This window comes from Carya illinoinensis, chromosome 11, assembly GCF_018687715.1.
Source record: "Carya illinoinensis cultivar Pawnee chromosome 11, C.illinoinensisPawnee_v1, whole genome shotgun sequence".
Classification (NCBI taxonomy): domain Eukaryota; kingdom Viridiplantae; phylum Streptophyta; class Magnoliopsida; order Fagales; family Juglandaceae; genus Carya; species Carya illinoinensis.
Genome location: NC_056762.1, coordinates 38,156,364 through 38,180,751, shown reverse-complemented (window position 1 = coordinate 38,180,751; position 24,388 = coordinate 38,156,364). Strand labels below are relative to the sequence as shown.

Genomic DNA, 24,388 nt, shown 5'->3' with positions numbered 1-24,388 from the left:
TAGTAAATTGGTAAAGGAAGGTCTCCTAGTCTTCTAGATCCAGCCCAGCCCTGCATCTAAGAAAGATGATAAGGCGACCACGTTGCAAAATCACAATTAATGGGATAAGGCTTTTATACACTGATTTCTCTTTTTTTGGCCTTTTAATGGTGAAAAAAGGGGTAAAGAACCTATCCTAGTTATTTTGAATACCAACCTAGTGAGAGAAACTCCACCTTCTCTCTAGGAAACAAATCCGGAAAAATCACCGGAGGGAGGTGGGAGCCTCGCCTTCTCCCTCTCTCTCTTTTTTTCCTGTTTGGTTTTAGTTTTCTTTTTCTGTGTTTACCTATCTTTTGTTTAGCTTGAGAATAAAAGTTGTTGGCCACATCTCGGGGGGTTGTATGTCCACCACCAGGCTTGGTTCTCGATTTTCTCAACCATAGTTTTCACGCAGCTGGCGGGGAGATTTTACACGATGGAGGTGGAGGACATCGGTTTCGTATGGCCGTGGTGTTGGGTGGCTAAAAATCATAGATCCAGTCCGGTGTTCCTGACTGTTTTGGCTGAGAGGTGTATAAAATCATAGTCCCAGTACCTTACGTATAATATGAAGTTAGGTGTGCTTGAGAGGTGTATGTGAGGTTGCCTGGAAGAATGGTCTGCTGAGGGGATACGTTGGAGGTTTACGGTGTGAGCAGGGTCAGGGCGGTTTGTGCTAGGAGGCGATGGTTTTGCATGCAGGTTTGGGTTGCATCCCGGCAAGGTTTATGGACTCTGTTTTATCCATGGAAAATAGAGGTTTTTTCGGTTTGAAGGTCAACGTGCATGGGGGTTAAGGTGCCTTTTCTAGGGCGGACCCCGGCCGTAGCTCATGGTGTTTCTCTTCATGGATGGTGGTCTGAGAAGGGGATGGGCGACAGTGGTTTTCTATTTTTTTCTTTTCTGGTTTATGCTCTGTTTTCCTGTCTTGTTCCGGCTTAGCTTGTTCCTTTGGTTTTTCTGCTACTCTGTTTTTAGTGGATACGGAGGTGGCGAGGCCTTCCGATGGTTTTGTTTTGGTCGGTGAAGGTGCAGGTGTTCTGTTTGAATAAAGGATTTTGGTGAAGGTGTCTATTTCTTCTTGCTTCTCCGTTTGCTATCTGATGGCTCGTCTGTTCGGTGGCTTTTTGATGGCTCGTCTGGAGGTGTCCGTTTTCTGCATGTTGGTTGCAGGAAGTGGCAGGACGTAGGGCGGCTTGAGGCAGTTACGGGTGGCAGGGATAGTGGGGGACAGTGTGGTGTAGTCAGTGGCTGTTTACGAAGTGGTTTTTGGTTTCTGTCTTAAGTCTGTTAGTTGTTTTTTTTCCTTTTTGTTTTGTCTGTTAGTTTTAAAGAGAATAATTTGAAATAGGCACTCCCTTTCCTCTTGGAGGATAAGGGTAGTTTAGTCCCTATCCTTTTTGGAGGATGAGGGTGAAAAATCCTCCTCCTCTTTTGGAGGGTGGGATGGTTGTGTTTTCTCGTAGACAAGTCGAAATGGACATTTCTGTTATTACAGAGTCTTGCATCTCAGAATGGTTGTGTCATTAGAGAGTCCTTTTGAAGTTTTTAGACAATGTCCGACACGATGAAAGTTGTGTGCGGGGGAGCGTATCACCGATGAGTAGTTGACTTGTAATCAGGGTTTATACCCGAACTTATTGGTCACAGCTGTAACTTCCTTCATTCATGAATTGAATTGAAGTCTATTTCAAAAAAAAAAAAAAAACCTATCCTAGTTACACGTGATTATAATAACATTTTATTTGCAGAAAATTAAATAAAAAATTACCTAAACAGCCAAAAGTAGGCGCTTTCTCAAATTAGATTTGAACATAACTCCCAATCCAAATAAGAGATATATATATTTTTTTTTTATTAGCGATATTCAGTAATAACATTCCGACTAATCTTGAGATGTACAGAATCTTAATAAAGAATTTTTCGACTAATTTAATGAAAAAATCTTTCAATTTGTTGGTCTTAAATTATTTACACTCAAGAGGATTTAAACCTTAAGCTTGCCGGAAGCATATCTATCTCCTAATCCAAGACCTTTATCACTTGAGTCAATCTTACAAATTTTCAAATAAGAGATTTATAAAGGTTTATGCACCTAATACTAATAGTTTAAGGTGATTTCATATGATATTCAAATCAAGAGTTAGCATTTTCCAAACCATTTGAGAATGACTCAAGAATCATTAAGCCACCACTTTTATCCAAATGCCGAAACAATTAGACCCGACTTTTGTTTAAATGATGAAAAAATCATTAGCAAATCTGATTATTGATACAGTACACCAATGAAGTTCAATTTGCATTAAAGAAGTACTGATATTTTCATTTTGATTAATTAAAACCTCACTATAAATAGTATATTTACCCAACTTGTAGGGCAGAGTTTTAAATAATTCTCAAACTAAAACTTCATGAAATACCATATTATAAGGTGTAATATTAGGATTTTCAATTTTTTTTTTTAAGGGAAACTTTCATCATTCATCAGATAAACTTATATTCGTGATCGGATACATTCTGGAATGTTTTCATATTAAACATAACATCATAAATCAAAATAAAGTATTTGGAGCTCTACTAGTACGCTGTTTCATTTTGTGACTTGTTTGGTCTTCACTATTGCTAATACTCTTTACAGACAAATATCCAAAAAATAAAACTGTCTGTTTAAACATAGACTCAACCTCACTCTTCATAGAAAGACAAAATCTTTTTTATTTTAATTAATAATAAGGAAACAAAAAAAGAAAGCAGTAAAATAGATGTGAAAAATGACGGATTACAATTTAGACCAATTCTGATAGATTTCAAAATTTGTGATTGCCCATGAAAGCAACACACTTGTCTTTTTTTAGCTACAAATGTCAGATCTAAAACATCTGGTGGTGATGAGTCTAATGATCTAACGCATGTGTCAATAAGAGTTTCCAGATGTGGGCGGCACGTGAGAACCAAGTGTAGAGATTTTTACAAAACCACCATTTTCATCTGAACAATTTTTGACCTATGAATCTATTTGTGCCGTGCATCTCTCGAGAGTTGTTAAAAAACTGTAGATCTATCTTTTTTAGTCTTTGAATAAAGCAAAAGAAACTTTGATAAATAAGATGAATAAATGAAAGAATAAGGAAGAAAACAAAGAAGATGAAAAAGTCGAGACCTTCTCCACACGAAAATCAGATTTGGAGCCCTTAATTTATTATGTGAAGAGATGGGAGTTGGAGAGAGAGAGAGAGAGAGAGAGAGAGAGAGAGAGAGAGAGAGAGGCGCCCAGCCCCTAGGGAATCAGATCTACCAATGTTAAATGGTAGTTTTTGTTATTGTTTTGTATTTCATTATTACTGATAAACGTTTGTTTACCCAGACTGCAATTAGTCTTGCATTTACGGCTCCCCATACATGTTCCTGCCTCTTGCTGAGCACAAAGCATTAGTCAACTCTCAAGTGTCTAACAGAGCCAATTTAATTAGGAAAAAATATAGTTACAAGCACAATTGTGTATTAATCTATACACCAATATGATGTAATTGGTCAAAAAATAAATTTTATTGAAAACAATGTTAATTTAAATTTTAAATATGAATAAATCAATATTGGTACACAAATTAGTGCGTGACTGTGCTTGTATGTAGCAAAACTCTTTAATTAGTATGGCCTCCTAACATGGGAAGAAAAAAAAAAAAAAACTGGCTAAAATTCATATTTGCCTCAATCGGATTTTTCCCAGATCCTCGTAAGTTAGTTTCGCAACTTTTTCTACCATTTTTGAAGTAAGAATTATGATGAAAGGAAGCCGATTCGATTCTTTATAACAAAATGTGGCGCGTTGTCTCCCTAAATAGCTTCCTCATCTCCCATCTTCAAGTGCCCCATGACAGTTTTTGCACTGCCCATTCACCTTAGAATAATGGATGGTAAAGTTGCAATATGTCAACGCTTGTAGTGCTGTTTCAACAGACTGTTATTGTTTCCTCTTAGCCCAAAGCATCACTAGAGAGAAGCCCATCAAAGACATTATTACCGTCTGCAAATCACAGAAACAAAATGAATATTCCTCAAAATTATACAAGATAAAAAAACAGAAAAATAACATACCTAAATAAAAGTCACAGGTGTGTTTGGGTGCTGAGGTATCCTCAACACTTCTTAATACTATTCATTATTTTATTATTACTTTTCACTTACTTTTACTAATATTTCTTACTTTTCATCTACTTTTTATTATTATTCACCTACTTTTTATTATTATTCATTATTTTATTATTACTTTTTACTACTATTCACAATTCTCCTCAACATTTCTCAACACCCAAATGAGAGAGAACCTCAAATACATTTTTGTCGAATCCTGCATATCTGCTGTAAGGGTTTTTTATCATTTGATGCATCCTACGATTCTATATTGCCTATAAAAGTTCCCAGCAGAATAAACAAGGGGAACAATCTTAGTGAACAATGACTAGGCAAAATAAAGCATCTGAAGCGTATTGTGACTAACTACAAAGACTATCCTGTTGAGGAGAGCACAATTAGCCAAAAGTGCATGTAACATCCCAGAGGGGATGGTAACCATAGAGCAGCAAGGCTGTGATGTACAACTCAAAATAGAAGTGGAGGATCGTAATATGGTACAATTTTTTTTATAAGTACAATTTTATTTATTTTTTAATGTACAATTAAACACAAGTGAGACCTACGCTCTGCATTCTCATATTGGAATCCATGCGGACGTGCCTTTTTTTACTTGCGCATAGCTTTTATAAATTGGTTACATAGAGAAAGGAACTCACCATGGCATGCATGCAGGTGGTGAGGCAAATTTGTTACAATGCACCAATGACAGATATGGTGAAATCCTAGTGTTATCCAACCCAGTAAATATACTTGCTTATGTCCGCCAATAATTGCCTCCATTAATAACAGGAAAAAAAAAAAAAAGACTGGCAGTGAATTCATCCTGACCAAACCATATGAAGATTTCCTTGAGAGAGTTGATTTAGGGAATGTTTGGGAAATGAGATAAAGATGATAATTCTGTAAAGAGTAGTGAAATAGTTTGTCAATAGTAGTGAAATGGTTTGAGTTAAGATGTTTAATTGGGTTTTGGGAAAGATGAGAGAAAAGTTAAATAAAAATATTATAGAGTTAAAATATTGTTATTATTTTTGTTTTGAAATTTGAAAATGTATTATTTTTTGTGTTTTGTTTAAAAGTTTGAAAAATTTGTAATGATTAGATGAAAAATTTGAAGAATCAAAATTGATGAAATAGGAAATTATTGATTTAAATGTGATGGTATGGACTCACCGAGATTGCTGGAGGCACACCCACGAGTGGATCTTGAAAGAACCTATTGGCAAGTGCAAGGGCAAGAAGACTACTTTGCATTCCTGCAAATGCAAAAATATCAGTTAGCTAGAATAATATGCAGCTGAGAACCACATTGCTGTTAGTGGATAAAAGGTGGGACCTGTCTCATATGATAGTGTTCTTTGCAGAGCTTTCACATCAGTAGCCTTATGGAAGACTAGACCAGTAAAGACATAACCAGCTATAAACGCTGACAAATGAAATGCAATGACAACAAACAAAATGGTCACTCCAAAAGGAGATAGCACAGACTCAATGTTAAGGGCAAGCGGTGCTCCAACACAGAGAGCTGTTACTACGACGGACAGTGGAGGCAAAAATGGCCGAATTGCACCACAGATCGCGGGAAAGAACCTGTCGGCACAAATAGAAGAAACAGTTATGGACCTATAATGTAGTTCAATATGTTAATCAGGTTGTCTTGAGTTGGTATATAACCGATTCAATAACAAGCCAGCGGCAATTGGTGCAACTACAATCTGCATAATGCTAGACATCATTCCTTTCACATCAACCGGCAGTCTCTTTCCAATGAGCAAGAGCGATAACATTGGTGTGATAAATACTGCAGTAGCAGTAGATAATGACGTCATAATAATGCTAAGAGGGGCCATTGGTGGGTCTGTGAGGAAAGTAGCATAATTTGAGAGTTGGGCCCCACTAACACAAGATACCAACATAATCCCAGCACCTGTTAAATTGATTAACCAAATGTTAGCCGAGCATAGATAGTTTTTTGAAGGTAAGAGTTACTGGTCTTACCTATCAAAAAATAAATAAAATTGTAGAGAGAGAGAGAGAGAGAGAGATCCTTTCCTATAGAAGGTGGTAGACCCAAGAGTGTAACTGAGATTGTCCCAAAAAAATATCCAAGAAGAGGTTTCATTACAAATTGGCCAACATAACCAGCAAAAATAGCTGCTGGTCTCTTGAATGCTTCAAGGAAATCATTTTCTCTGGAATTAACCCCTACTGCAAACATTAAAAACCCCAATGCAGGTGCATAGTACCTGGGAATAGACAATACGGGAAATATGAATTCTAAGCATATCATTGGACAAACAATTTTTCAGAAATCGACATATAATCTCAGATGAACTAAGATAACTAAATTCTACCACCCAATGGTTGCACAAAAGTATATGATAGCCAGAAAAAGAACGTACATTTTCATGATCCATAAATATAGACGCGAATTTGTCCTAGTTAGACAAGTAGTTTGTATGGATACATTCCACTAGTTATTTTCCCTCTTTCTTCTGCATCTGTCAATTAATTCATAAACCCAATGAAATTCAACTCCTGCTTTCTCTACATTATAGACGGTAAGGAGATCAATGTAATGGCTTCTCATTTTTCCTTGACTTTGCTCTTAAATGTAAACTTTTACATAAGTAGGCATATATTGGCAATTCATCTGAGGAGTGTTCTACAACCTGGTGGTAAACCATGTAAAAGAAGGTGGATAGACAAGAGCCAACAGCGTGCTAGCAAGGACTACATGAGGCAAAAGGGAATTTGATTCCTTCAAGATTTTCAGAATAGAAGTGTCCTTTTGTTTAGGCACCTGAAATAAGACATACACCATTGTAGTTAATATGGCCTGAGATAACAGTGCAAGTGACTTGTAAACTAGTGAAACTCCAAAACGCATACATAAAAGACACAATTATGCCCTAACTTTGATAGTTGAATTGAGAGCATAAGACTGCTCAGATGAAAGGGCAATACGTAATAGGGCTGTACAAAAACCAAGGACACCAGCCGTCATCGACGCAAACTGGCCGAAACCTGTGTAGAACCGGTAGGCCAGCAGTAGAAATAACTCAAAACCAACGTCAGCTGGTTTGGTTCTGGTTTGAACCAAGATCAAACCGCCGAATTGGCCGATTATACATATTATATGTATATAAAACGACGCCGTTCCACTAAAGTGAATGAAACGGCATTGTTTTAGTTATGACTTTTATTTTTTTTTTAAAATGAAACGGTGCCATTTGGCTTTCATTTTAACCTGGGATTAATAAACCCTCTCCCCTTTCTTTTTCTTCCCTCGTCTACTTCTTCCCTCTACTTCTTTCAGAATTGGCACTACTGACGATAGATCCCGCCGCTCCCCTCCTCCTTCACAACGACAAAGCAAACCAAAGAACCGCACCGATTCAAGCCGACATTGAGGTTGCCGTTTTTCTTCCCCTTAATCAGCCGGTTCAACAGGTTTTGAACGTCTCAAAACGTTGTTGGTGCGGTGTCAGTTTTGGACTAAAAGGGACTGACGATGTCGGTTTTCATCCCTAATATGTAATATTCCACTCGTTTCACAGTACGAATGTATTGATACCAGTATGCGCCTGTTTCATCAAGCATAGCACATGTTCAACAACATAATCTGGTAACATACCCATCCATCGTATGGGGAAAAAGAAAAAGAAAAAGAAAATAAAAATAAAAATAAAAATAAAAAAACTCCTAGAAAAGCTACGTGTGGAAAAAGGCAACTACCCGATAAAGGTATAAGGAGGATAGAGTTGAACCCATTTACGTTGATCTCAAGGCAAGACCTTATTTGAACACCTAAACTGGTATTCTCAAAACTTCACGCAATTTCCTTCCCAAACATTACTTGAACACAAAAAAATTTTCAATTTCAAATATTCAACTTTTTCATCTAACAATTACCTAATCATTATAATTTTTATAAATTTAAAAAAAAAAAAAAAAAAAAAAAAAACACAAAATCAATACAACTTGTAAGGGGATTTTTCTCCTCGAGCCATAGCCCAGAAGACAAGCCTAAACATAAGGAGCACGACCCGACTGGGTCGACCCCAACAGAGGTCAGCCCATGGCCGTAATTACGCGGGAAGACCCCCAAGATGCAAGGAAGGAAGGGACACATCACCTTGACATCTCCCTATGACGCCTAGCCTCAGATAGCACTATACAGATAGGTGGACAAGAAACGCGGGGAGCCATTGATCTTCTAACAGGCAAAGGAGGAAAAGCCTGACGGCGTGCACCCGTAGGGTAGAAGTGACAAGGAGCCACGCCGCATTAATTGGCCACCTCATAAGCCACGCCGCATTAAAAAAATCTGACCAATGGAACTGTTGAGAGGACATAACCTCTTGACACGAAGTATGGGCAGTTGACCTCCAGAAACCTAGTATAAAAGACAATCTCCATCTATAAATAACTCTCTCTGAACTTTCTACTCACTCACACAAACTACTAAGTGAATACTGAATTAGGCATTGGAGACTCTCTGGCCTCCACCAAGGCCCGACTCTTCGAGTTTTCTCTATGTGTGCAAGCCCAAGATCGAAGACTCAAGTAACTGAGAGCCTGGTTAACAGGTGTGCGAAACACAATGTTAACACAACTATTTCAAACTTCAAAACAAAAATTATATTTAAACAAACTTTTAACTTTATGATATTTGTATTTAAATTTTTTTCTCTTATTTTCCAAAACTCAATATAACATCTTAACAGTACTACTCACAGACAATTTTAATATTATTCACATAATTATGAGATACTCCAATATCCAAACCAGCTCTTAAGGCTGGTAAAAAGAGGATGCTGAAGTTGAAAAGCACAATGACTCTTCTCCCTTGACCTAAAAGAAGAAAACTAGAAGCTTGGCTCCATCTAAAACAGGCTATCTCATCTATTAAATATTAAAACTTTAGTTTCTTCCTGTTTTAAAAATATCCAGAGAAAATAGTTTGGGGATTAGACAGTAAAAATTATCAGATTCATATTAAATTTGACGAGCAAGCTGACTGAGAACCTGCAGTGCAAATGATACGTACCTGACCTGGGGCGGATGCATCATTTAGACCCGAACCCTGCTCAAAAGGATCCGAGAACTTCTCGGATACACACCTGCTGACCAAAAACCTTAAGCGCCCTGAAACAATACGCGCGCGCAGTAAAAGAACCAATACGTCAAATACCTTTTAAAAAAAATATTCAAATTTTAAGAAAAACCAAACGAATCTGGATGCCCACGGGGAATTTTCGGGTCAGGGCGAGATGGGAATCCCAGAGGCCGCGAGAAAGAGAGAGTTGGCAACAAGAGTGGTGAGCGCTTTCCCGGCGAAATTGGGACGCGAAATTTCCGTATGTCGAAGAGGTTTCGCGAGTGGAACTCAGAAAGATGTAGACAGCCGATCTGCAGTTGCTTATTGCTATTCAAATTCATCCTTCACGAACAAAACTTTAAAGAAAACAAATTAAAAAATGTGAATATTTCCGGGAATTCTTTTCGGGTTTGAGAAGATAAATTGCTTGATTAGTCTCTAACTCTGAACCGTGAAAATATTGAATTTAGCTTACAGTAGACAACGAATCAAGATGGAAGGAAAGTCCACGCTTCTTTAGAAATCATGCGTTGATTATCCGAGCCCCGGGGACATTCGCAGGAGTCTTGAAGATGCTATTGAATTGTACGATAGTAGCGTTAAACTGGAGTTCAATGACAGGGTGACACCATATTCCATGTACTAATGCCGTGTTTTGGACGTAAAACTTGAGTTTGTCTTACATTTGGTGATAAAATATTATCAGATACGTTATATTAAATAAATGTATGGACACGATTGCTTATCACGAATAAATTAGTGAATCTCGATCATTCATTATTAACAAGAGGTATCCAATTAGGTAAATGCCAAAAGGACCTATGGGTCATTAAAAATAAATAAAAATTTTATGCATAGTTATTTTTATGTATTTTTTATACATTTCATCAATATGAAAAGAAGTTTATAAATATAAAAAGATTACATAAAATAAAAATTATAAATTGATTTGATTTTATAAAATTTATTAAATCTATTTTTTAATAAAAATAATTTTATAATTTAATATATTACATCAAATTATATTAATTTATAAATTTATTTTTATATAATTTCTTTATATTAAAAGTTTTCCTTATCTCAATGCTAGGAATACTTCGTGGATTGGGTCAATTAGATTTTCATCGATTTTTTTAAACATGCAAGTATGACTCATGCACCATTATTGAAGTGTGATTGGTCAAATTTTATAGTACTCATTGAACTTATAAATCAACAATGTAGGAATCTTTACCACGGCATGCCTATAAAAGATATAAATGAAAGCGACACGAGAAATAAAAGTTTTCCCGTATAAAGACAATAATAGTAAAACCAACTTAAATAATAGAAAAAAAAAAAAAAAAAAAAGGATTTTCAAGTTTTTAGTAGTCTCACCTCTCTCTCTCTCTCTCTCTCTCTCAATAAAGTCTCGCCCCTCTCACCTCTCTCACATCTGCTAACATGAAAAGCAGGACACATTAAATATTATTGAGTTTTAAAATTAAATATTAAAATATTATATTTTAATATTATTATTATATTAAGATTTTAAAAAATTAAATTATTTATTATATTTTGTATGGGATTTGAGAAAATTGTAATGATGAGATGAGAATTTTATATTTAAGATAAAAATTTCTTATGGCCAAATACAACCTAATAGACCGGGTGGGAAGATTTTCTTGAACTCAGTACCCTTACAAGCTAGAAAAGTGTTAATTCCTCTTCAGTTCACTAGCTATTTTACCTCTCAGTATTGTAACTATAGGTAGTGGCAAAGATCCTCCTGTTTCTTCTTCAGTTCATTAATATATATATAAAAGCTTAATTAGAAAGAAAAAAAAAGTGTTAATTCCTCTGTATTGAGAGAATCTCATCCATTTCTCTAAAAACACAAGACATACGATTCTGTTTGAGGGAGGTGGGAGCTTAGGCTTCTCCTCCCTCCATCAGTCTGTTTATTTTTTTACTTTAATTTTTTTGTTAACAAATAAAGCGTCGGTTTGGCAGTGGTATGGTTGTAACAGCCCGCTAGAAATTCAATTGTGAAATTTCTATTAACTTTAGGAACCTCGTGAAAACCTCATAAGTTTTCACGAATCCATTAATCGTATAGGTTTTTGTCTAACTATATAGTTAGTGTTATTATTTACTATGGTATCATAAGTGTATTTTTGATTATTGGAGATAGTTAAAAGTGTCAAAATGTATTATGGTTTGTGCCATTAGACTCGGAGGATTATTTAAAATCTTATGGCGCAATAACATTTTTTCATATTTTCGGACAAAACGTCTGTTCAAAACCGTAGATATTATTGGATAAAAAGAAATATCTTGAAGTAAATTTCGTGAATATTATTGGGTAAAAATATTTTGAGTTGATAGATTTTATTAGATAAAAATATCTTAAGTTGATTTTTTTTTAGATATTATTGGATAGAATATTATAAGATAATCATTTATAGATTTTTTTTGGGTAGGAGAAAACTACACTCAACTCTCAAGTCCAGTCTCATCTCTTCCATATCTCATCCATAAGTATCTCCAGCCACCTCTCCCCACGAAATTATCTTCATTTACACTTTCCATTAAAAGAATATCAAACACTTTCTCTCGGACAGCTTTTAGGAGGTCTTTTGTACACCCATTTCAAAGATTTTGTAAGTGTTTTATCATAAAATCTCCTTCATATAAGTTGTTCCTTTTTTAGTCTAGTTTACATGGATATCTTATTTGCCCCATTTGAAGATCATTTGGTCAGTCAAATATTGTGTAAACTATAAAAAGGTCATTCTGGGAGATAAACTGGAGAATATGTTATAGTTTGGAGTTTTTGACCAAGCTAATGGATAGATATTGGTCCGGAATTTTTATAGAGTATTGTTAACATGTATATATGACTATTGGTTGAGGATTTTTGCATGATTAAATGTTTTGATGAAAGATTTTCTTAGATTTAGAAACTTAGAAACTGGAAGAGGAAAAACAGTTTCTGTTTTGAGAAAGTTTAACTCTTTGGTGGTCTAAACCTATTCTAATGACTTTGATAATTTTATTGGAGGATCCTAAACATCTTATATACATGTTATATTATTATTTTGAAGATATTTTATGTTAGTTTCAAAGATATGAAATTTTATGCAAAGAGATATTCAGATAAGCCAAAGTGTGGATATTCTTGGCTAAATTTATGTTTTGGTTAATTTCTAACCATGTGATCTTGAATTAGAAGCTTGTATATGTTTTAGGACATCTTTTTAAACCATGTAATGGTTTGGTTTGAAGATCATATATTTATAAGTCATAGATCAAGAGATTTATCAAAACTAGTTGAGGAAAAAGTTTCTGTTTTTGGACTAAGTGTAAAACCAAAAACTCCAAATATTATTTTGTGATTTTGGTGACTTTAGTTTGATGATTTAAAGCATGGTTGATGTTAGGATGATATTATGAATATGTTAGAAGCAAGATTTGATTTTTGAAATTCTTGGAGATGTTTTGATTTAAGGTCAAAACTTGTGATTCAAGTGCTTGGATCTTTTTACAAAAAAGTTTGGTGTTGATTATTAGTTTTTTCTAAATGGATGTTTTAAGTATGGTTTTGAACTTAGGATTGGAAGATGTTTGTTGCAAAATTTTGGTTTAAGCATGAATTTTGAAGTTGGAAGGAATTGCAACAAAAATAAAGGGAAATGGCCTATGGATGTTTCGACCATAGTGTGTTCTTCATAGTTGTGTTTTGTTTTAAATTTTTCTGAGTTGATATTTAAATTTAGGACAAAATTTACATGAGAAATGTAAATTTTGAAAACTTTTGGAGTTAGTATGCAAAATCCTTAAGCTATGGGTAAAACGGTCATTTTCTCACATGTAGAGAGTAAAATAAAAATTTTACTCTTTAAGTTAGTATTTTTCATATTTCAAATTTTTAGTGATTTAGTTCTAACTTTTAGAATCACTAATTACAGTTCCTCGTGATCGCACTTGAAGTTTTATAAGAAACGCGGAAATCGAGGTAAGTTAGCTTTTAACTTACTAGCAGTCTACTGTGTATGTGTGCTAAGTAAAGGAACTACAGTGTATGTATGTATGTTATCATATATGTCATGCCATGCCAAGTTATCACGTAATTATCTATTATACAGAATTTATTCTGTCATAAATTTTTATCTGTTATATAATATATTCTGTTATGTATTAATGTACCTTACAAATACGTCATGCTAAGTATGCCATCTATTACATGTATGTCAAGTCATGTAATATTCACTGTTGCAAGTATGTCATGTTAAATATGTTGTCTATTATATGTTATGCAATGTTACGAAATATTTCTATCTCAAGTTGGTCATGTATTTCAAGTTATATTTAAGTCACGTTATGTTACGTCAGGGCTCCAGTCCTTTCGTATTCCAGTCACGTTTCATCTTGATTACTTATGTATGGGGTCACAGCAATTGTGACGCATACACTACGTGAGACACAATAATTGTGTCACGTAGAATACATGGGGCCACAACAACTGTGGAGTATATATTTAAGCAGTTAAAGAATAAGTTTGTGTAGAATACATGGGGTCACAACAACTGTGGAGTATGTATTTATACGTATAATACATGGGGCCACAACAACTGTGGAGTATGTATTTTTCATGTTAAGTCAAGTTTGCGTAGAATACATGGGGCCACAACAACTGTGGAGTATGTATTTACACGTAGAATACATGGAGCCACAACAACTGTGGAGTATGTATTTTTCATGTTAAGTCAAGTTTGTGTAGAATACATGGGGCCACAACAACTGTGGAGTATGTATTTATACGTATAATACATGGGGCCACAACAACTGTGGAGTATGTATTTTTCATGTTAAGTCAAGTTTGCGTAAAATACATGGGGCCACAACAATTGTGGAGTATATATTTACACGTAAAATACATGGGGCCACAACAACTGTGGAGTATGTATTTTTCATGTTAATTCAAGTTTCAAAGCAAGTTCATGCTAAGTCAAGTTTCAGATCAAGTTCATGTCAAGTCAAGTTCAGTTCATGTTTCAATTTAAGTTATGTCAATTATGCTATGTTGTACTCCAAGTTATGCTTTAATTACTTATGAATTTGATTATGCATTTATGTTTTTACTGTCATCCATGTATCATTAGCTTGTGTGGAAGTTTTTTATTAACTTACTGAGATTTGTAATCAAATCTCACTTTGGTAGTCCCAACTACCATTCCCCCCGAATGGTAGATCTTGTTACAGGACCTGAAGGAGAATCAGGAGCTGATCAACTAGACACAGTTGACTAAGTGACGGTGCGACATAAATGTTGATATAGTAATTAACGTAAATTACTACTTGTACGATTGAGTTGCATCTCTACTACTTTTTGGATCATAACCATTTTGGACTAGTGTTGTGATCTTAGTTGTTCAATGGATTTTTATGTATGAAGTATGTTTTAAACATTTGGGATATTTTCAATTTGGTGCATAGTATTGCTAAAGAAAAAATTTATCCGCTGCGAATATTGCATATTGTTAGATGCATGTTAGGAATATTGCATCTTATATGTCATGAACGGGGGCAGGTAACCTTGTGTTGCATGTCTCGACGCTTCAAATGTCCGTCCGATTCCAAACAGAATTTGGGGGCGTCACAATGGTGGTTAAAAGCTCCACCTCCAGATCAAAAAGCCCGAAGTCATCCTCCATTATAAATCTTGCGGTTGGCGGAATGATGATTGCATGATGGAGGAGCAGGGTCTCGACTTCGTTTTTTGGCCATGGAATGGTGTGGTCTGAAGGTTTTTTTTTTAGTTGACCAACATAACTAAACTACATAGCTAGGCTTGGTGGAAAACAGAGGGTCTCTGGTATGGGCGGGGTCCGGGCATTTTGCCATCAGAAGTGTTGGAATGCTTGCAGGATTGGGTGTAATCTCGTAGGGTTTAAGGTGCTCTGTTTTATCCATAGAGAATAGAGTATTTTTTCGGGATTCATGCTGAGGTGCATGGGGGTATAAGGCGATCTTCTAGGGTGGAGTTCGAGCGTAGCTCATGATGGAAATTCTCATGGGTGGTGGTCAGAGTGGGGGTGACGTAGTTTTTTTGGTTTCATTTATGGTTTTTCATCTCTGAAAATAAGTCTTTCAGTGGCTGTGTGCTTGGTCTCTAGTTTCCGTCTCTTTTAACCGAAGTAGAGGATGGCTTGTTTGGTGGTTATGGGTTGGGGCTAACGGCACTGGAGCTGGAGAAGTGGACTGACGGTGACGAAGTTGGCAACGGTGAGAAGCTTACTGCTCTGCGTAGTGGTTATGCATTTTGTTGGTTACCCTGCTTCGTGGAGGAGTGGTCTGCAGGTTACCCGTGAAGATCGTGGGGTGCTGTCAGGAAAATCATGTGCAGAAAGTGATTGACCGAAAGGCTAGTGGGCATACGACGCCTATGGAGAGCATAGTGCATTTCAATTTAATTTTTTTAGTGGTCTATTAGTGTTGTTTTTATTTTAGATTCAAATAAATATATTTTTGAAATAGGCAAGTCACTCACCTCTTTTGGGGATGAGGGTTGTGAGTCATCTCCTCCTATTGAAGGTGAAGGTTGGGAAGTTCCTATCCTCCTATGAAAGGTGGGAATGCGATTGCGCCCAAAAAATAACACGGTAATTGTAGCACATATTTGAAGTGTCGATTTCACAGAGAGACAATTTAAAAGAATTGTAGAAGGAACAAAGAAACTAAAGAAAAATATTAAATAAATAATGGAAAACAAAAATTAATTTTAATTGCAAATTAAAATGAAGTGATTAACAAAAAAAGTGCTCAAATTTGACGAACAGTAGAGCGTTGGGAATCCCTTACACAAATCCGGTATTTTAATTATTCTTAATTCATTGGATAATTCAATTATGAACTCAATTCCCGAAATTTCCAATCGGAAGGTATAGATTTATAAACCAAAATTAAATTAAATGTAACCATTTGAAAAATCATTCACCACTTTTAAAATATGTAAATTACTATCCGTATAGAGAAAATCCAACGATGATAATATATTCAGGGAGTGATATTGCAGCAAAAAAATTAAATCAATATAGATAAATAATTTATCCAAACATAATCAAAGAATTAATCTATTCAATAGAAAAAACATGACTGAATCCATAAACAGAATAAATTCTATGATTATTCAGAGAAAAAATATCAACAATGAATTGAGAATAATAAAATAAAAGAGTTTTAACAATTAAAAATCAAATACATAAATTCAAAATAAATTAGAAATACCATCTAATGTGCAAATTCATCCCTAACCCTACTTGAAAATTTAGTTACCCATAAATATAATGGACAACAAGAATCTCTAGAGAAAGATGAAGCAAACGACAGCAATGGAAGTGATTTTTTTCTTTCTTTAAATCTACCTCTTGTGCCTCTCCTCCCCTCTATTTCATGCTAATGATATGATTATATAGGGTAGGAAATAAACTATAATGTCTTTTTAATTTTCGCATAAAAAAAATCGCTTAAATTTTATGACCCATCTTGATAACCACGTACGTGCTTAAGAAGTTAGAATTTGAAAATCCTTATTAGAGACAAATGTATAGCCCTTTAAGGTAGCTTTCTAATGCATTAAAAATCGCATCAATTCGATATTTGAGTAAAACGTTACGGTAAAAATACTAAAATATATCCAAACTGTTTCCTAGCAAATTTCAAATTTGGATTTCTTGCAGTTTTCTTTTATGATTTTTTTTCTTTTTTTTCTTGATCCAAATTGGTTTCAAACCCCATGAAGATCTTCCTTTTAAATTTGACTGGACTTTGACTTGCTCTTTTATAAATTCTAAAATAAAATATAAAAACTGTTTAGGAGCATCCAAACGTAAATAGAAATTTAATTTAAGAATACGCATTAATTCATATAATTTCTATTTACATTTTAACATTTTAATACAATAATAAGGTATTTAGAGTACACTTTCAAGCACTCATCAGGATATAATGTGTTGTTTTCTCGCAAACGAGTCTAGATGGACACTTCTATTTTACAGAGTCTCGCATTTCAGTACGGTTTTGTCAATGGAGAGCTTAGAAGTTTTAGAAATTGTCCGATGCAATGAAAGCTATGTGTAGGGAGCGTACAACTAATGGATAGTTGGCTTACAATTAGGACTTGTTATCCGTAATTATTAGTCACAGCTGTTACTTCCTTCATTCAGAAATGAATTGAAGTGTATTTCAAAAAAAAAATTTGAAAGGCAATGACTTGAATAAGTAATTAGAGAGAGAGAGAAAGAGGATAGATAAAGGATAATGCTAATCCCTTAGTCTTATTTTGACTGCTCTTATATTTTTTATTTTATTTTTAATAATTAAGAAAATTATAACTAATGAATTTATGTATTTTTTTAAATATTTAAACACGTTTAAATGAAAAAAAATTTAATTACATTAGTGATAATTTTGAAGGGACAAAATTATGGAGGTGAGCAACCCATAAATAAAAGGCTACAAATATTTGAAGGAAAATACATACGCTATCAAGAATGGTCCATTCAAAAGTGACCGATCCTGTGTTTTTTAATTTAATTATTAAAGAAATATTTTTTAATGAATTTTTAAATATTTTGTTTAAATGTTTAAAAAAATAATAATTGTCTATATTCAAAATTCAAATCATTTAGTAATGATTTAAATGATTTGGTCAATCAATATGAAGTCTCCGTAGCGAGCCCACATGCAGGCATATGCCTATCTTTATCTTTGAAGCTATGCATTGGCATCCACCGATCCTCATGCTGACATGCTGTATGGGCCATTATTTTTTATTTTTTAATTTAATGGCGTAGACCAATTAATGACATTCAAGTTTGATTAGAGTTGAAAAGTATTTTATTTTATTTTATTATTATAATTTTTTAAAATTTTTATATAAAATATAATTAAAAATTTATTTTTTCAAATCTTAAAATAATAATAATATTAAAAAATAATATTATAATAATATTTTATTTAACTTTTATTTTTATTTAAAACTATTTAACTTCTATTTTTATTGAAAACTATCTCCATCTTATCCCTAAATCCAAATCAGCCCTTAATGTTGATTTTTCATCCATTATATTTCTTGCAAACCTTTTTTTGAGAGCGGAAGAGCTCAAACTTCGCCTAATAGTTTAGGTTATATTTGATTAGTGAGACCATTTTAATTATTTATAAATTATTTAGTATTATCTTAATATCTAAACTTAACCTAAATGTGTGGCCTGTTTTGTTAAAAAAAAAAAGTCTATTGACAACCGGCCTGAGGCACTCCTGCAGCATCGCGTTCGATGTGGCAAAAAACTTGAAAAATATCGTTTGTTACAACTCCAAGACAAAAGGGGCTCTGGTGGCCTCCATCCCCATTTTGCCCCCATCTTTTTCATTTTTCTCTTCCTCTACCTCTCATTCGTTCCCCCTCTCTCTTCCTCAAAATTGCATTTTCACCTCCCTCTCTCTCCTTTCGTCCATCTCCATCTCCAGGAAGTAGATTGTTTTCTCTCGCAAGCTAGGCTCTCATCAAAATTCGATTACTTTGATGGTAACCATACCGACCTCAAAACACTAAGTCATTGCCACTAGACTGGATCTTGATGATGGACTACTACTTGAAAATTGCTCAGACCTAAATATTATCGATGTTAGCGATTCTATCAATCACGATGTTGCCAGTTATTTTCTTTGAATAGGTAGTCAAATAGTTGTTCGGCGGGAGAATAACGTTGCAGGAGCCGCTGAGGTCGACAAAAAAGTCTCAAATGGTAATAACTTTCCTAAGAGAAAAAAGATTGAGAATAAAAAGGAAGAATATCCTAGAATAATCCACACCAATATTCTAACATGCAAGCTCATTCAGAGATGCTCCCAAAATGACCCAGAATAAAAAAGTATACGTATTGTATGAGCTCGCACGACTACCAAACCATCTAGAGCAAAGAACCATAAGAGCCATAAAGATGGAAATTAATGGGCCTGATCTGCTGAGGTTTCAGATGTCTCCCTGTTCTCATTCTCACTTGGCACCTGGACATGATCACCAACACCTTACTGCTTTGCAGTCTCCGCCATTTTGATCGCCTTTTTGTTACTGCAATTGCTACAATTATCGGTGAAAGAATGGAGTAATCGAGAATAGAGGAAGGTATAGTGAAAGAGAAAAGGGGCAAACTTGCAGAGAATAGACTTCTGTAAAGTTTATTATATTTGAAGTGTTAGAAACTTGTTGTTGGTTTGACTTTTGAGTATATCAAAGAAGAAACGGTGTAAATACAGAAGAGCTACTGCAATGGGAGGCTAAGAATGCATGCAAAGTTGATAAATTCTTGAAAAGAAAGTCACTAGTAACTTGGGTTACTTCCTTTTCTTCATGCCATATTTTATTTATTTATTTATTTATTTATTTTAATATTAACTGACGTGGCGCAGCCGATACCACGGAAGTTACTACCTGTGGTTGTATGGAATAACTGTTTACTAAAATGATTGTTACTTGAATATAATATTTGGTAGAAATTTCAAGCTTAGAAGGCATCCTTCTTTCTAGTTTTCTTGGACCTCTTCGCTTGTTTTTTCCCGCACACTAAAGGAAGAAAAGACTAATCAAATTGTTGATAAAATATCTTAATCAAGCCAATTACTATACCGACTCTATACCATTGCTTTTGTTGGAGCCAGCTTTCTGTACACGCGTCACGATCCTATTGCTTTTCTGTTAGCATCACCCAGGTGTCGGTCCAGGAAAGTAGCTGTATCTGTGACTCTCTCTCGACAAAACACGAAAGAAAAAACCTCAGAAATGTCGCGTCAGCCTTCACAAAAATCAATAAAGGGCGAGTCAACCCACCACCGGCCCACTCACTAACTCGGCAAAAAAATACAAAATATCCATTAAAAAGAGGAAAAGCAGTGAGCCCCACGCCCACAGCCACACCTACCGTGACGGTGAATCCACGACAGGCCAATCACGCCACACTCCGTAGCCACAAAGTCATCACAACTGTACCATGGAGGCGCTAGGTCTTTGTGCCACGTTCCATCGAAATTACTGCAACTACGTCGTTTAAATGATGGCAGTCTGGTAATTTTGATTTCGTTTGAGTTTTACTTTTTAGGGTGACGCTGCACCCCCTCACAATCTCACAGATAATGTAATTTTTTTTTTCCAAATATTATTTTAAATGTCTTAAATTTTTTATAAAAAGAAAAAAATTAATAAAGTTATTAAAAAATAATTTCTGAATCATTAAATAAATAAATAAATAAAAAGGTAAGAATCGTGTCCACACTCGGTGGGTATTCCCGGTAGGACTAGGATTTCTAAGCTTTTTATGTCGGATGCCCTGGGGAAGTTTGTACGTTTTCTTTCTTTCGTTCATCGATAACCTCCTCGCTCTCTCGCATCCACCAGTCTCCCTCGCTTAGCATTTCTACCTCCTGTTGTTCCTCTTACGGTTCCTACATTGAAACTCTGCGAGGGTACCAGATTCTCTAAGAGGAGGTAGAGGGCTTTTCGTGCCACCGAATTTCGAGGGTTTATGATGACGTATCGGGAGGAAGATGGTGGAGGTGATGAGGTGGTGCCGGAACTGTGTTTGAGAGTTGGGGACGACGCTAACAATGGGGACTACGTGAAATTAAAGCAGGGTCCTCAGGATCGGGAAACCGATGAAGGTTTTGGTGGGGTGGGGGAGCCTTCGTCTCCAAGAAGAGGAGCGTGTTTGTGGTACTGGGTCAAGTTGTTGGTCCTTTGTATCTCCCTCGGCCTGTTGACTGCGGTTTGTATCAAATGGGTCGGACCCTTTTTCATGGATAAGGTCGGTTTCCTATGTGAATTTGATTGCTCCTTTTGCCTTTAGTTAAGCATGCGTGCGTGTATGAGACGTAAGTTGTAGAATTGGGGCTTTTGCACAATGGATCCTCGTTGAACAACCCTTTTCCTGGCGTTTTAGCAGGTTGTTGTGGGTTAAATCGAATGCATGGGAAAAAGTTATTTTTCTCGTGCACTCGAACGTTTTGGTGACCGTGAATGGGCTAAGGGCTGATGATTATGATTTTTATTTGATTTTTAAAACTATTTTCCCGTTGGGATTGGGTCACTTTTAAATGTGCACACCCCATCATCATCAAATTCCTTGGGTAATTATGTTTCAGTTGTAATATTTGGGATTTTTGTTGCTGGTCTGTGATTTTGCTCTATGAGGCTTTTGAAAACCTCTGGTTTAAAGGGGACCGTGTGAAGACGGCTCTTATTTTCAATGGAGATAGCTTTATCTTGAATGTTAAGGGAAGGAGAGTTGTAAGTTAATATGTAAAAAATGGGTAGTTTTGATGAAGTAAGAAATTATGTGGTAGATTTTGGGATTATAATTAGGGGGTTCCTTCGTGTGGTCAATGTATAATGAAACTGTGACAATGCTATTGATATCAATAACGTGGTGACGAAAAGTAACAATAAGCATTCAAGTCTGCTAGATTAGAATTTTTATGCAGTTTAATGATGTTGGCCGATTTATAAAGTCTCAACGTGAATTCTTGATTTGATGTAGCGAAGCTTGTTTATCATATGATAATTTGTTCACCTTAGAAATTTGCTGATGCAATACAAATTATTGGGTGTGTTGTATTTGGTCTTTTTGCCGATTGATATGCAGTGTTAATTATATAATCAATACATATAGATTGGGGCATTCTACTACTTGCTGATGCCAACAGATTTGGGAAAGAAGTCTTCATATATATAGTGAATAATGCTTCAAGAGATAAATTTGTTTGCATCTCTTTCTACCTTGTCTAATGACCTAATGTTTTACAGGAGATTATCCCAATTATAAATTGGGAGACGACAACATTCAGTACTCCAGTTCTGGCTGTTCTGGTCTTTGCTTCTTTGGCATTATTCCCTGCCGTACTTTTACCATCTTCACCCTCTATGTGGGTAGCAGGGATGACTTTTGGTTATGGCTACGGATTTTTACTAATCATGTCAGGGGTGGCTATTGGTGTATCACTCCCGTTTTTCGTTGGCTCTCTTTTCTATCATAAAATTCAAGTGCGTACCTTGTGTCAAAGATGCCCTTTACATTATTTATCAATTTACCCTCCCCACTCCCTCTCTCTGCCTACCCATGCCTACCCATGTGTTTCAAGTGGGAGTGTGTTCCTATGTATAGGCATCCGAGTGTCTGTATTTTAGTGTAACTCAACATTTATTGTTCTTACACAGGGGTGGCTGGAAAGGTATCCAAAGAGGGCTTCCGTTCTAAGATCAGCTGGTGAGGGAAATTGGTTTCATCAGTTCCGAGCTGTGGCATTAATCAGGATTTCTCCTTTCCCTTACATCATATATAACTACTGTGCTGTGGCAACAAATGTTAAGTATGGTCCTTACATCTTGGGGTCATTGGTGGGGATCATACCGGAAATATTTGTTGCAATCTACACGTAATTAATCTCTCTATCTCTCAGCTTTTTTCTTTTACTATTTTGATTAATACTATTCATACCTTTGTGAATTTTTTCTAGTAGACTTGCATATGCTCTAACGTTCCTTGAAAGCAAAATTTCCTGGTTTCTTTTACCTGCTTTTGCTTGAGTGTGACCCATGCCGTGGTTTCAAATTTATGTTGGTGATTCTAATTAAGGATGCACACTCGCTAACACAGAAGGACCATATATGTCCTGAAGTCAATATGTTGCATAGATAAACATGGAGTTTTCATTCCTTCATACTACTTGGTTTGTACAGTTTGCACTTGTTGTCTGCTTTCTAGCTGTCTCAAAGCAAAACAGAGTTCTCTATTTCCAAGAATTTTGCCAACTGAAAAAATTGTATTGTGGCTGGCTTTGTGCTAAAACCAACGTGTCAGATAAAAATGATTGGGAACTAGTGACCTGTTTGGCCTCGATACATCTCCATGAGGGCCTTGTTACTTGTGTTCTCTCGTTCTTCCTATTGCTTCCTTCTCAAGCTGGGGTGATCGTCATCCGCATGCAGTTTTATTTGGCAGAAGAACTACTGCTTTCTTCATCTGATAAAAAAGCACTTATGACAGTCCGTGTTATGATGACCTTCATTTTGGAAGTCATTCAGAGTCCTGTTCATAATTGTGGGGGTGGTTATGAGCAAAATTTGGACAGATAATGGAAAAATGTGGGGTGCCGTTAGTTATGGGAAACATTGAAAAATAAAAGGGGAAAGATTACAATGCTCGACCAAATGAAAGAAAAACTCCTAGCATTTGATTATTAACTGAACAACTTTGCAGCTGTTTAATATTTTCCTCCTATATATAGTCCAGGCTGACAATATCACTCAGTTCTTTCCTCATGTAACCTTACACTACCGGGTTGCAAAGATGGAACTTAGATGATATGCACATTTCATAACCTCCTGACTAATGGTCACCTTGTCTCATTGCAGTGGAATCCTTATAAGGACATTGGCAGATGAGCGGCACTCCCTTTCAGCCCAACAAATTGTCTTCAATGTTGTTGGTTTTGCTGCAACTGTGGCTACCACTATTTTCTTCACACTGTACGCGAAAAGGCAGCTCAAGGGACTACAGAATGAAGACGAGTTATTATTGCAGTAAGCTTCTGGTCCTAGTTTGGGTTAGGCGAAAACCATCTTCCACGGGCTTGTTCAGAGTTGCATGTTAAACATGGTGCTTTTCTGGATGAGGTTTTATTTATTAAAACGACTTCATCCGTGGAAGTGGCTGGTATATATGATTAATTGATGCTATGTAAACAGTGTGGTAGGGAACCATGGAGTAGAAGCCAAGACAGACACATCTAACATGATTGACATATATGTTAACACAGCATTCATTCTCTAAAAATTGCCTTCTCCCGCAATCCTCGTTTGTATATGATTGAACGGTTATGCTTTAATAGGGTTCAAATTGACTTGGACAAGATTCTTGACTGATTAAATGTTCCATGTTGGCTTGTTGTAGACCTTGTGTAATGTTCTTCAGATTTTTTAGTTTTTTTATTCTTTTATTTCGATCGAGAGGGAGCGAGCTATACCTAAGTATATGATGTGGCCTGGGCCACTTGGAGAACAATCACCAGTAGAACAAGGAGAAGAAAATCATT

At 35.6% G+C, this 24,388-nt stretch overlaps 2 protein-coding genes across 5 annotated transcripts; one reads left to right on the top strand and one right to left on the bottom strand.

Moving 5' to 3' along the window:
• Positions 1 to 3,693: 3,693 nt before the first annotated feature.
• Positions 3,694 to 9,920, bottom strand: LOC122282085 (probable sodium/metabolite cotransporter BASS6, chloroplastic). 4 transcript variants are annotated; one of them, XM_043094019.1, is made up of 9 exons: positions 9,735 to 9,919; positions 9,408 to 9,615; positions 9,209 to 9,306; positions 6,828 to 6,958; positions 6,208 to 6,401; positions 5,830 to 6,082; positions 5,492 to 5,745; positions 5,329 to 5,411; positions 3,694 to 4,045 (listed from the first exon to the last, which is right to left on the bottom strand). In XM_043094019.1, the coding sequence occupies exons 2-9, from the start codon at positions 9,598 to 9,600 to the stop codon at positions 3,983 to 3,985; spliced, it is 1,269 nt and encodes a 422-aa protein (XP_042949953.1). In that variant the 5' UTR covers positions 9,601 to 9,615; positions 9,735 to 9,919; the 3' UTR covers positions 3,694 to 3,982. The 4 variants fall into 4 exon arrangements, with proteins under 4 accessions (XP_042949953.1, XP_042949955.1, XP_042949954.1 ...); XM_043094021.1 differs by lacking the exons at positions 9,408 to 9,615; positions 9,735 to 9,919 and adding exons at positions 6,558 to 6,656; positions 7,406 to 7,742 and having other exon boundaries at positions 9,209 to 9,294; XM_043094020.1 differs by lacking the exon at positions 6,828 to 6,958 and having other exon boundaries at positions 9,408 to 9,570; positions 9,735 to 9,920.
• Positions 9,921 to 20,586: 10,666 nt separating this feature from the next.
• Positions 20,587 to 24,245, top strand: LOC122281669 (TVP38/TMEM64 family membrane protein YtxB-like). The gene is made up of 4 exons (XM_043093394.1): positions 20,587 to 21,102; positions 22,101 to 22,337; positions 22,512 to 22,729; positions 23,709 to 24,245. The coding sequence occupies exons 1-4, from the start codon at positions 20,824 to 20,826 to the stop codon at positions 23,878 to 23,880; spliced, it is 906 nt and encodes a 301-aa protein (XP_042949328.1). The 5' UTR covers positions 20,587 to 20,823; the 3' UTR covers positions 23,881 to 24,245.
• Positions 24,246 to 24,388: the final 143 nt, after the last annotated feature.

Coding starts and splice junctions, on each gene's coding strand:
- LOC122282085 (XM_043094019.1), bottom strand. CDS start 9,600: ATGAATTTGAATAGCAATAAGCAACTGCAGATCGGCTGTCTACATCTT. Junction 5,746..5,829: donor GCTGGCTTGTTATTGAATCG/GTTATATACCAA, acceptor TTGTGCCGACAG/GTTCTTTCCCGCGATCTGTG. Junction 5,412..5,491: donor AACACTATCATATGAGACAG/GTCCCACCTTTT, acceptor TTGCATTTGCAG/GAATGCAAAGTAGTCTTCTT.
- LOC122281669 (XM_043093394.1), top strand. CDS start 20,824: ATGATGACGTATCGGGAGGAAGATGGTGGAGGTGATGAGGTGGTGCCG. Junction 22,338..22,511: donor TTTTCTATCATAAAATTCAA/GTGCGTACCTTG, acceptor GTTCTTACACAG/GGGTGGCTGGAAAGGTATCC. Junction 22,730..23,708: donor ATATTTGTTGCAATCTACAC/GTAATTAATCTC, acceptor GTCTCATTGCAG/TGGAATCCTTATAAGGACAT.